This window comes from Falco biarmicus, chromosome 8, assembly GCF_023638135.1.
Source record: "Falco biarmicus isolate bFalBia1 chromosome 8, bFalBia1.pri, whole genome shotgun sequence".
Taxonomy (NCBI): domain Eukaryota; kingdom Metazoa; phylum Chordata; class Aves; order Falconiformes; family Falconidae; genus Falco; species Falco biarmicus.
The window spans coordinates 64,650,434-64,663,835 of NC_079295.1; the positions used below are offsets into that span (position 1 = coordinate 64,650,434).

A 13,402-nucleotide genomic window follows, 5' to 3' on the forward strand; every position below is an offset into this window, starting at 1 on the left:
TGGTACATTTACTCAAAAAGACTTAAAACCATTTGCTGGTAATTTTATTTGCAGTCTGCAGTGTGTTCTGTAAAACACAGTAATGATTACAGACTAAAACACACAACATACATTTTCAAACATTTAAATAAGCACAGTTTATTCAAAAGTAATTCTACACACTACTTTTTCCATAAAAATATAAAAAATAGTTTAGTTACTATATTTTACCTAAACCAAGATATTTAGGAATTCTTCCACATGTGATGTCCCCTCCCCAAAAAAGGGCACTCCAACAATAAGAAGTTTAGGAGACTGCCATCACAAATCAGAATACTAATGCCAACTGTTTCAATCCACCAAAAGAACAAATAACTTCAAATTTGCAACCAGCAATACTTGAACTGCCATATGTTTGGAATTTGCCTTTTTTTTTTTTTTTTTTTTTTTTTGGCACTAACTTGCTTCTCCCATGCCAGATTTTCACAGACACATACACACTATTACATAAAAATAATGGAGTGATGATACTGCAGACCATAATGCCAGCCACCATGTGGCCAACAACATGGATTGGTATATCTTGCATTACACAACAATTTTTTGCAAAAATATCAAAAGGGAAACACTTTCCTTTGGGGCCTCTATTTAAAAGCAACTCCTTTTCTTACTGAGTGTCCAGTGAAATAACCTTTTCTCCCATCTCCTCGAAAATAGTGCCCATCTTTGTTTGTTACTACTATATCTCTGGTTTCACTGACCATGTTCTGTATGGAAAGCTAATGGAGTGCTGAAAAACACCCACTCAAGCCCTTCTCTCACTAGGATACATTTAATTTACAAAAAAAGGCACAAAGATGAAACTCCTAAGCAGCATCAGTCATAATTCTTTCACTGTGCACTGCTCCTCTTCCTTACACAGACACTGCTGCAAGAGACACTCTGTGTCTCAGAAAATACTATAAATACATGAGCTAAGGAAACAAGCGAGTTGAAAAGACTAAAGCCTCTGTACAGTACAAGTAATATATTGATCATTAACAAATTAACACTATTTAAAGTTCTATGTTGTAGTTAAGACTCAACCTGGAAGCATCAGGAAAAGCCATCAGAGAAAAAGCTCAGCAGCATATAATACATTTGTTAACAGTGAGATAGAAGGCCCTCTGTGTGCAACATTGTGCATTCAATTTCAACAATGACAGTGCTCTACAGCCAGCAGTGTAAAACTTTTGCTTCTAATAGCTTAGAGGATTTTCTAAATGTAAATGAAGCTGTCATAAACATAGTAGCATATGATGCACAGCATGATCTGCAATAAAAAGCTTTTGCTTTCCAGCATGTAAACATCCAGGTTACTGGACCTTAGCTCATATAAACAAATCTGATGATAGATTTTTGAACTAAAAAAGTAAAATTTTCCATAAAAGGATAAACCACAAAAATACTCTTTCAGTAAGTCTCATGTGCCATTTAATGCCTTTCATGTCCTATGAACAACTATGCAAAACATTTAGAAAGTTTTAGCAGTAGAAATGTTGACCATTTAAACTGTTTGGCAATCATGTGCTCAAAACATCTTTGAAGAGTGTTATCATCACTGAACAACAGTTCTACACTGTACCGCACTATTTCTTCTTCTTTTTCTTTGGTGGCTCATCATCAGAACTACTGTCTGTGCTACTGCTGCTACTGCTGGAGGAACTAGAATCCGATTCAAACTCTGAAGAGGAAGAAGTACTACTCGAGGATGGAGAAGAGGAGGAAGTAGAAGAGCTCTCATCACTGTCACTATCGTCAGAAGAAGAAGAGGTAGAAGAATCTTCGCTGTCAGATGAGGAATCACTAGCCGAACTGGCACTGCTACTGCTGCTGGAACTGGTCACGCTTTTAGATCTGAAAGAAAAGATATACACAGATGAGAACAGGTCTGCTAAAGAAAGCATTCATTACACAGCATTCTGCTGTGTTACGATCCAAAGGTCCAATTATCTGGCCTGAAAATTTCCAGGCCTGACAATTTAAGACAAAGTCCTGTGCCCGCCCACCCACTCCACCCCTCCAATTCTGAACAAATGCATTTTGGCTATTTGAGCAATGGCAGAGTGACACCATGTACATGAAGTAAGCCAAAAGAAGACTACAGAAAAGGTTACGGTTGAAAGCTGGCAAGGATCTTGTTCAGAGTAATGACGAGTGTCTTTACTGGCCTGGCTAAACAGAAGAACAAGGATGCAGGAGAAGTAGGATTGTCCTGTACAGCTAAAACCTTGGGGAAAATTAACAAAAATCAGTTCCCTGGCACACTACTGTAATAAGAAGTGAAATTTTGGCAATGTAACAGTTGGTGGAAGTTTCATCAGTGATTTCACAAATGTCAGAATTGTACTCATCGGAAACTGTTCTTAGATTACTCCTGGCAAAAGAACCCAAATTACCTGCCACTACAAGATGCTTATGCTTTCAAGGTGGAAGAGAAAGGGTGGAAGCAGTCCAAGATAAAGACAGAATTATGAACGCAAAGTGGATTTCTGTTATCCTCTCATCCCCACCTCCCCGCCATGTTTAGCCCTTAGTGAGACTGTTCTCAAGATCAACATCTCTAAGTAAGGCAATATGAATTCCAAGAAAGTACAGTTAAGTTCTCCCATAGATCTTCCTCCAAATGAAGTGTAAAGGTACTAATTCACCTCTCTTCCCACCAAGTCAACCAAACAGCATGCAAAAGTGCTAGATATAGTAATGCAGAATCTTCTTTCCATTAGAAAAATCAATGTAGTAGTTTTTATCAGATGGTTTGGTTCAATAGAACGACTCAGGAAATGCCTGTGTTAAGACTGTTAGAGAGTAATGTTTTTTCACCGTATCAGCCACGGTCACAATCAGCTGAGAGTTGTGGATGCATGTGTTAATCCATGAACCACTGAAGTTTTCATAATACATCTGTAATATGTTATCTCCATGTGTGCAGACACAATGGCTGTTTATTAAAGAGAAATCCGTAAGGGCTGGTTAAATACAGATTTACTGTTTGTGGAAAAACTACTGTTAAGATGTGGGGGGTGAGAGTAGCAGTTTCAATCTAAAGTTTCATTAGATGTGCAGAGCCATTCATAGGGGCAGGGAACAGTCAGAGGATCCCCTGAATGATAGCTTTGACTGAACTTTATTTTCCTAACAAGGTTTCACAGAATCCCTAGAAGCAGTCTATGGACCTCCAATACTTAAGTTATGATCTGAAACCACTCAACAGAAACATCACAATGTAACACTTAATACCGCTTCTCTAAGAGGAAAGCAATAGCTAGATCTATGACAGAAGAAACAAGCAGATACTTGTTTTCATACATGGTCTGTTGGTAGCAAGTAAAAATCACCTACTTCACCTTGTCCTAGTTAGGTAACTTGACAATCCAGATCCTATAGATCAGTAGATCTAAGATTTTTGGGTCTACTACACCCCTGTAAAGGTACAAAATTTCTCCAGCAGACAAAGTTTTATTCTCCTCAAAACAACTTTTCAACTGTTAATATCTTTTTTGATTCTATGCACCAACTGTGGAACTGCTACATTTTGTAATACATGCTATCACCCTCCCCTGAGACTTTTTGTCCTTTCTAATTCTACTGGAATCATCTCACAGCCCCAGGGGATTTTAAACATGCTACTTAAATCGAATCTACAGTCTTGGGCACAGTCACAGCTGAGTGCCTGAAGAAACAGGTGAATTAAGACAGGGTTCTGTCCTTCAGACAGGTAGATTTATGTGTGATCCAAGAATGAAACAGGCTTTCAATAACCAAAGCATGCTGTATGGGAACGTTGAAGTCAACATGCACCCAGAAGACAGCTCTGGGTCACCTGAGGTCGCAAGATTGTACAACAGCTCTTTTGCCTGTTCCTGTTTTTCTGGTTAAGCCTGTAGCTTGCTTATTACTGTTTATATCAAAACAAACATACACTATGTAAAAGGTTAGTGCTCACTTCTGCCAGAACCCTAACTTTTGCGTTTTTTAAAAAACATCTGAAACTCATATTCAACGGTAACCTTTTGCTAAATTTTCTGCATTTAATTCTTCCTGTATCTTAATAAAAAAATATAAATAGCATAAAATAGGGAATGTATACTGACAGTTTTGGTGCTTGCATAAAACCAGGATAAAAATTCAAACCTAGAAGACTTTTAAAATTTGAAGGGAAAAAGTGACCAAACCACCCCAATCTCCATAAATCCTTTTGCTCTTTTCATTTTTGCATTTGTTTAGAGCACGAATACTCTGAAAATCATTATACTCTCTGAACATCATAAGTAGAAGACTGCACCCTATGAAAAAGCTGAGGCAGGAAGAGGTCTGAACTACACTGTTTAAAAATCAGTTAATTTATGATCTCGCTAATCTTAAGTAACTCCCAACAATAAATGGACGCTACTGAGAAAGGAGCCTTTGATAAAACACATTCTGATAGCAGAACTGAGAGACTTGGCAAGAAGCATTCCAATAAAGCCACATTCTACACGACAGACTAAAATAAAGTTGTGTTTTAAAAAACTGCTGTGGTTTATTTAATGACTTCCACACAAAGCAAAAGGCCTAGTCATAAAAGCTTCCAAAACCTGTTTTTAGAAGATCAGATTTAGAGACAGAAAACAGCTAAATGTGAATAGATAAATGAGGCTATTACTATACAGACATCCTTCATAAGTAAAACTCACAACATTAGCAGGAGTATTACAGCCTGAATTCTAGCTGTTCCTGAACCATTTTTGCAAATGCCCAAGCAAACATTAATGTGAAGTGATGTAGAAATAATGTCAAAAAGAGTTCTTGGCTCAAAGAACCTTGGCAGGGGGAGGTTTACTTCCTGGATTTTGGTTTGGTCTGGGATCAAGAGCTTTTTGTTTGGTTTTGGGGTTGGGTGACTTTGGGGTTTTTTTTTTAGATGCTTTATTTAATTCTCTAGACGAAGCTTGAGAGACAGACAGCTGCTATGAGAAGGGAATGAAAACAACAAAAGGAAGAGCAAGACGGGTAGGTGGAGCAATCACAGACTAGAAAACAGTATGCCATTCTTACACAATTGTTTAAACTACACACTACAAACTGAGGCAGAAATGGGAAGATTTTTGTTATTAAAACAAGATCACAAAGATAGGACAATCAGTAGGGACAAAAGCAAAGGACAAAGAATTTAGACTTTTTCGACAGGGAAGAGCAGAAATTCTCCAGATATTTCTCATACAAATGCCTGTAACAGGCTAAAGTCAGTAAAATCAAAACTGTATTTGCAGTGCTGACCTTCCCTACACACCCCTTCCAAACTGCCTGCTGCAATACCCAGTGCAAGATCACACACAAACAGCTGCACAATTTGTCATCATTCCCCACATACCTTTTTTTCTTGGCCTTCCTTTCTGCAGTACTTTCTCCAGTGCTAATTAAGGCGGGGGGGGGGGGGGGGGGGGGGGGAAACAACGGCTTTGATTAATACAACAGGAAAACTAAATAAATAGCAGCACAGTAGAACTGTGTTTAATATTAGAACACTGGTATCCCACTGACAGAGAGCCACACTGCCCAAAGTTCATTTGGCATCTATTTTCAGTCACTATTCCAACCAGAAAAACAATACTTACAAATCAGGAAAGGAAAAATAACAAAAGAGCAGCAATTCACCTCTAATTTTCTGTGTTAATTATGATTTTCTCTTCTTTATTCTTTACTTCATATTACACAGACAACAACATTTTGGGATGGGAAATGCATAGGAGAAAAGGATGCAAAAAAGTTCTGCATAACCATATTTAGCAATAACCAAATTGACTGAAACAAAGGGTAAAACACTGAATTAATCTGTAGTTTTAATATGCATTTCAAGCACAAAAAGACACAGATCTACTTATATTGATGCTTTCCAGCTATTTACCTTTCAGATTCCCATGTGTTCATGTAATCACAAAGTTTTAGTAGTAAATGACACAGAAGAAAGTTTCTTTTAGCAAAACTCTAAGGATTTTTTTTTTTTTTTTTAAAAACAGTATTCATTTCTGGATATTTTTTTTTTAAATAAAATTCTTTCAGTCAAATGTACCAGTCACATGCCCTTCTCAATCCATTGCAGATATATGGCACATAATTCAACCTGGAATGTATATGTATGATTATAGTAGTCTCTCATCATATACTTACAACATACTTGATGTGTCAATGATATATGAGGAAGTTGTACATTCTTTCATGAACCAGGATACTTTTTCTTCAACTGAAACCTATTATTAGAAGCCATCTTAAGCCCCCAAAATAAAAGTAAAAGCTGCAAATATATTTCATTTATAAATTAGAAAGCAGAATGTGTTGATATAGACTCCAGAAAAGGGCATAAAGAAGAAAGTGTTAAGTGCAAATTATAATGCATTTCCACAAAAGTACTCAATGGAATTTGTATGCCAGAAAAATGAGAAATTTTTCATACATATGGTATACAAATATTATCATTATATAGAAGATTTTTCCACATTCTCTGCAATCTGTGGGCAAGAGGAAGATTCATTCGTCTTCAAATTTGAAACAAAATCATAATCCCTCCTGGACTGCTGAATGTTAACATTTATTTTATTAGGGCTTTATACCTTTAGCATCGGTAAGTAGGTGTTTCACAAGTAAGAGAACTCACTGCCAGTAAACAGAATTCGATCCCAAAGCACCTTTTAGAGGGCGGGACCTAGTTTGGCATATGAGTAACCAGGGCTGCCGTGGTACAGGTCTATGCTTCCCTCTAGCGTTTAATGTATGGATAAGCCTAAGAGTTCACTACTCTTAAGAAACTACACAACCGATAGTAGTCAGTCCCCTGCGGATCAAATATGCTTCACGACACTTGGTCGTTCTCCCTATGGCATCACACTGTCTTCAGAACCATAAAAAAAAAAAGACTCTAGGCATCCTGGTTTTCGTTCAACGCAGTAACATCACCAAGGAATAAACATTTCCTTACACTTCCTTCCCTCCCAACTCCTACTCTAGGACAAGCAAGCAGCTTTACTGATGCCAGTAAGTGAAACCTCCATAATGTCCATCAGAATCATGGGGTCAACACAGGGCAAATAGAAGGATCCTGGAACAACTGCTGAAATTAGTTAACTTCTGAAAAATCTTGTATGCAATTGTCAAAAAGTAAACATTAACCTTATAAGACTACATTTACCTTCTGGTTAATAATTCATTATTAGATCTTTAAAGATGATGATACGAATACTCTGAAGCAGACCTGTAGGAGACCCAACTTCTCTGAACACATGAAATAACCTTCCAAAGCAAGCTATACAAAAAGTAAAAGGTGCGACCTAGGAAATTCTTTCCATGAAGAATAAGATTCATCCTCAATAGTGTAACATTGGCATCTGAGGAACGGGAAACCCCATGGCACAGTCAAGGGGATTCAGAAAGCTTAGGATTATGTAACCACTATGAATCCAGCCCAATTTAACCAGGATTAAAAACTGTTTCCATCTAAGGATTACCTCATCTTCCTTTTATGAGATGATTTTTCACACCACATACCCCTCACGCTGTCGACTGGTAAGACTTACAGCTCAAAAAACCCTCCACTGATGTCAGACACTGGACAGTCCTGTAACTCTTATATAAAATTATCCCCCACATGGACTCAAGCACAATAGCCAGGGAACAAGCAACTTTGCCCTCAATTCACTATCTTCCAATGTTAACCTGCAGAATTCAACGGAAATAGGGCAGAAAAGGAACAAGGAAATAATCTGAGTCTTAAAGATCTTGAGTCTCTGAAGAACTCTTCCAAACTGTCTCCAAACAGAGCAAGTTTTAGCACCTAAGCACTCCTGATTTCTTACCTATAATACCAGGTGACTACAATTGCTTCAGAACTACTCATTGGACCAAAATTAATTTCAAACATTTTATGTCACTCAACACAAGCTAACGGGTTTCCACTTAAGTCAGTATTTCAGCACTCTGATTCATAGTGCCGCCTCAGTTGAAACAGCTGACGAAGTCAAACCAGACCTCACTGCTAGAGGTTAGCACCCATTTTCTTTCTGCATTAAGATAACAGAGCAAAAAGCGTGAACACCCTTCCATAACTCACATCCTGGCAGCAATGACTTACAGCCAACATACTGAGCTGCAAGCAGCCGTGACAGACAGTATGTTTCCAAATCCTCAACAGTTTTAGCTACAATGGCTATAAATGGTACTGTAAATGCCTCAGTGGGGCTGAGGCAACAACCCTCCAGCTACCACAACCAAATTTGAGTTGCAATGGCAGAATGGAAACCCTCATATATAGGAATTTCACAGAAAACTAATGTGCTACTCTATTTTTCTCTTTGTCACCTGGAGTTGCTTGTTAAATTATCAACTATTAAACTTGGGGGAAGCATTAAAGTCTAGTCACAGGGCAAAGTGCAAAGGAAATCACATTACATATGCAGGCTTTTGCTTAGCTGCAGGTATCTTTCACTTTCTCAGATGTCAAAACGGGAAATAGTTATGCAATTCAGCGAGATGTTTTTACTTCATGCTTGAGAGTTAAAAACACCTGATAATCCAACTCTCATTCATCTGTTTAGCCATTACAGCTCACACTGAGCAACATACAGAAGCTGTGCTGGCACAGATCCACTGTCAGGTCATACCCAGAAGACCAAGTTTTAACTGCACAGTCTAACAGCAAACCTAAACACAAGTGAGAGAACCTCCATAGAAATATCTTCGATATAAATACATTTACAGTTTTCACACCAACTTGCTTGTGCTAGCACATAACATAAGAAATCAACCAAGGAATTCAGGAAACAGTATTCCACTAAAAAAGGCCCCAACTATTTTAATTTTGGCTTAGTGCACGACTTTTTCAGGCAGGCCAAAAAAAGTTTTTAGTGTATTTCAGATGAGTAGGTGTTAATGAACAACATTTTAATTTTTTGGGACCCGAGTGTATATATTCCACCTAACATACAAACCAGCTCTAATATTAAGCAAGCACCACACAGTCTGAAAGAAAAGATCTAGGTCTAGGACACCACCTTACCCACCCACATACAAAATTACTTTTTCATTAATAAACTAGATGTTATAATTCTGCCAATCTTACCTTTGTTGCAGTAATAGTTGCTTTTCTTTTTCTTTAAGAATTTTCGCTAATTGAGCTGTCCTCGAAGGTCTGTGCAGGTATTTTCTCTTCCCTTTACATTCATACGTCCAATGTCCAAACTCTAGACATTTCTGACATCTTACATGCTGCTTGTTTGCTTCCCTATAAAAATGCAGAATTGCTTAAGTGACTGACTCCAAGTCTGTTCTACCTACTGAAAAAGACATATTTTTAAATCATGCAGATTCCTAACTGCATACAGTTATGATTAGACATTCATGTGTGCTTTAGCTATTACCTTAAGTCAGGACATGAACAGGAACATTAGACACGTACAGAATGTAGCTGCTTTGCTACCTTCTCACAGACACCTGCCCCCTTTACAAATAAGGAAATTCATATACCAGTCAAGTGACTCACTCGAGGTCAGAATCACAAATTAGTTTTAGATCCAGGACTGAAATCAGGACTTTGTACCTCCCATACAGCTCATCGCAGCTTCTGTAACTTACTTCCACCTTCTATCATTTTTTTTCCAAAATACTTTAAAGAATAGGCCCCCACCTAAACTCACAGCCTTGGCTTAACTAAGAGCAGGTTCCTAGACTGCTCATTTAGTATTTAGAGAGCACAAAGTGACAAACCAGTAGTGAGCATTTTTCTCTCAAAAGAAACATTGCTTTTCAACTCTATCCATCGCTTTTTGTGACAGTGCTACTGTATCTCGAAGAGAATCCTGTTTTGAACATCCACCACTTTTTCAACGCAAAGAGGATTTGGCTTCATAGTCTAGCCTTATAAACACCAATCTAAATCAGCACTAGAAAACTAATTAAGCTTATAGCCTACACTGCACAATTGACTTGAACAGGAAGCAGTATACCTAGCAGTGAACAAAAAAAACCCAACATCTTTGAGTGGTTTGCTTTGTCTTGCCTTGGACTTCTGGATCTAAGAGTTACATATAAACAGAATGACGATGTTCCTCCTCTTCATCAACATGCAAACCCAAATAGGCAAATGTGGTTTTCATGACAAACTAGCCCAGACCTGTCTCCACAAGAAGAGAATGAACATTTAAAGCAACAGTAATATAACTGTATTTCCAGGGCTTTAGTACTACTCACATGATCAGGGCATGCAGTTCTATGTGAGCTAAAAAGATAATGATCAAGCCCTAAAAGCAATGTAAGTAATTACCTGGAAAACAGAGCAGACTAGCACAACAGCTACAGATCTGTAAGTACCATATCAGCACTAAGTTTTAACACTAATGAAAAGCATGAGACTGAAGTACAGTTTTAAACAGCGATCAATAACCACAGCCTAGAAGCAAAGGCCAGCAGATACACATTCAGCATATACAATTCAAGCACACAGACATCAAAGAAATGCAAGAAATAATTGACACATATAAAATAGCAACTTAAAAGATCACATATTCCATCAGTACTTTGAAATTCTAAGTTACTTTCCACAGGAAAGAGACTATAATAAACAATGAAAAAGGAAAGAGAATACTGAACTCATTCATATTCTATCCAACTCTTCTGACCAGGTTAAAACCCCAAACACACTCCAAAAATTTAAACACACTAAATAAATTATTCTAAAGAGAAAAAAAAAAAATCAAACCCAAACCAATAAATAAATGAAAAGCCAATGCAAGTAATACATGAGAGCAGAACATACACATTTGCTGTACTTAACATAAACAAGCAAAAACATTGGCTTTTCCTTTTTTTTTTTTTTTTTTTTTTTTTGCAATCAGGTCCCTCTGGTATTTGGGGAATTAACTGAACACAATAGCCCTATCTGGGTAAAGGTCGTTTGCTTGCTCCACACACACACTCCTTTCACGGTTCTGTAAGCAGATCAAAACATTAATCTAGGATTTATTTTGTTTTATCAGACTGCTGAAAGTCTACAGTGAAGATCAGCGACCACAACAAGATCTTACACACCCCACCGACACTACAGCATGCCGTCACCCGTGAGGCGGCTTCCCTCCACAGGCCGCTAACCAGCGTTAGCGCCGAGAGAGCGCTCTCCTCTTCCACAATCCCGCTTCCCTTCTCATCGTTTCACTGCAACGGTGCCACTAAGCGGGTCACCCCAGCCGTACTTCGGAGCTGTTTCCTCACAGACGAGCAGCGCCCTGCCTCGGATGCGGTGCACCTGCAAGGGCGGAGCTCCGTGCCCTCAGCCAGCACCCGGACCCAGAGCCCACACTCGCGCAGAAGACCCCGGCCCTGCCTGGGCCCCGCAGCCGCCGCTCCGCAGCCCCCTCCCCGTAGGCGGCTGCCTCGGGCCGCTGCCCGGCGGGCCTCCCCTCGCTCCGGTTTCACCTATAAAAACCCCTCACCACGCCGCCTCCCACGCCCTGCCCCACATCGGCCGCTCGCCACACTCACGCCTGTCTCCGAGCGATGAGGCGGTGCATGGGAGTCGCCATCTTAGCGGCCAGGCCGGGAAGTGAGGCGGAGGCCGTGGTGCATGCCGGGCCATGCTGTCCGCCGCCGCCTCCCATTGGGGGAAGGAGCGGCCGCCACAGAGAGCAAATCCTCCAGCGGCCAGAGAGGATGTCCTGGTAGGGCCGCGCTTTCCAGCTCGTCTCGCCTCCCTCCGTGTTGTCATGGTACCGGCCGCGCTGTGGTGTCCGCTGCGGCCCGCGGTCCCGCTCGCTGCCGCTTCGCCCTCGCGCTTTCCACCTAGTCCAGCCAGGTCCCCGCTGTCCCCTCCCATAGCCTCGCAGCGCTCGGCCGCTGTGGCGCGGCGCCCAGTGTCCCTTCAGGGCGTTCGGTCCTCGCAGGCCTCCGCTGGGCCCGGCCCCCCGCCGCAGCCTCTTCGCGGGCTCCCGCCGTCAGCGCCTGGCCGCTGCTTCTCACGCCCTTCAGCCGAAGTCTCACAAGAACCTGCCTCTCATTCAAAAACTTGGGATTTTTCCCAGAAGGGATATGTTTTAAATACCTGAAACCAGCAGCGGAACGGGCTGCAACTGAGAGAACCCCGTGTGGCTGGGGGAAGTCCATGTTCCAGGCAGCCAGCAAAAAGGTAGCGTGCAGGGGAGGTGGGGAAGAGGGAGTTTATTGATCCAGGTCTCTCGCGCAACAGGGCAGCACCTCCGAGCTGCTTCAGCCAGAGAGCAGGCCTGACCGCAGGGTGACATTGGGATAGTGCTAGTCCACATGATTAATTCAACATACCTGCAGGTAGCCTGCTGCATCTTCCCAAGAGCTTTTAGCTGTTCAACAAGTTAGAAAGCATAATAGCTCTCTGGTCATAACATGAAAGCTCAAAAAAAAAAAAGTTAGAAAAAGATTTTAGAAAGGAATAATTCAACTCATCATTACTCCTAAAAGGTTGCAAGTGTTTACCAACAGTTTTTAGCAGGTCAGATGTTTATACCCCACACTGACAGACAAATAAATCTCTAGATAATTAAGAAGATTAATTCTGCTACTAGTATGGGTGCCTAACCATGCCTCAATAATACATGAAACAGTCTCGGGGCCTGAGGATACTGGTAAGTCATGTTCATGTTGACCCCATGTGTCCTATACTTGATTGTAAGGAAATACAGTTCAGATATATCTAGGAATTGTAAAGCAAATTCTTCTCCTCCATTAAGCCCAAGAGACTGCCATTCCCCAGCTATGCCAACGGCAGCTAGTATTTTCGGCTCCTACCTCATCTCATAGTCTCTGGCTTGGGAGGAGAGGTCTAGGCACAGAAAAGAAGAGCAGCAGCGGCTGGAGTGTTCTGACGGCACATACCTGGCACACAGCCCCTTGGGAATCTCTGCCAGCTGGCACAAGTAGAGCAGCCAATATCCTGGATTCAGGGAAGCAAGGAATGTGGCTTCATATATTTGCTTCATCAAAACTTACTGTTCTCTCATGGGATCAGTTTTAAAGTGGTATCTTAAATTTTGTGACAAATACCATCAATAAAACCTTTTTTAATGCTGAATTGTCATTACTCCTGCTATTAGTATCCTGGAAGTACTTTATATCCAACCATTTTCAGTATTAATCCAGAACTATCCTGCCATAGGGACAACTGATAGGCAATAAATGGGCATTCCAGTGGACATTTACATTAATGAAATAGTTGAACTGTTACCGATTTGTAGTAGTTTGGTATCACCTATGTAGCTCTTTAAAATGTGCTCCTTGTGAGTTGGTGGTGTTCATTTATTCTATAAAATAAAAATACATATTATATTTTCTTAAGTTCAGTAAAATCCAACTGTACCAGTCGGATCATTACTGTGTGAGGAACTTTAGAAAG

General features: G+C 40.3%; 1 protein-coding gene across 2 annotated transcripts; it reads right to left on the reverse strand.

Moving 5' to 3' along the window:
* Nucleotides 1-19: 19 nt before the first annotated feature.
* Nucleotides 20-13,027, reverse strand: ZCCHC10 (zinc finger CCHC-type containing 10). 2 transcript variants are annotated; one of them, XM_056350115.1, is made up of 4 exons: nt 11,524-11,650; nt 9,110-9,271; nt 5,372-5,413; nt 20-1,875 (listed from the first exon to the last, which is right to left on the reverse strand). In XM_056350115.1, exons 1-4 carry the CDS (start codon nt 11,637-11,639, stop codon nt 1,608-1,610), a joined length of 588 nt encoding a protein of 195 aa, XP_056206090.1. In that variant the 5' UTR covers nt 11,640-11,650; the 3' UTR covers nt 20-1,607. The 2 variants fall into 2 exon arrangements, with proteins under 2 accessions (XP_056206090.1, XP_056206089.1); XM_056350114.1 differs by lacking the exon at nt 5,372-5,413 and having other exon boundaries at nt 11,526-13,027.
* Nucleotides 13,028-13,402: the final 375 nt, after the last annotated feature.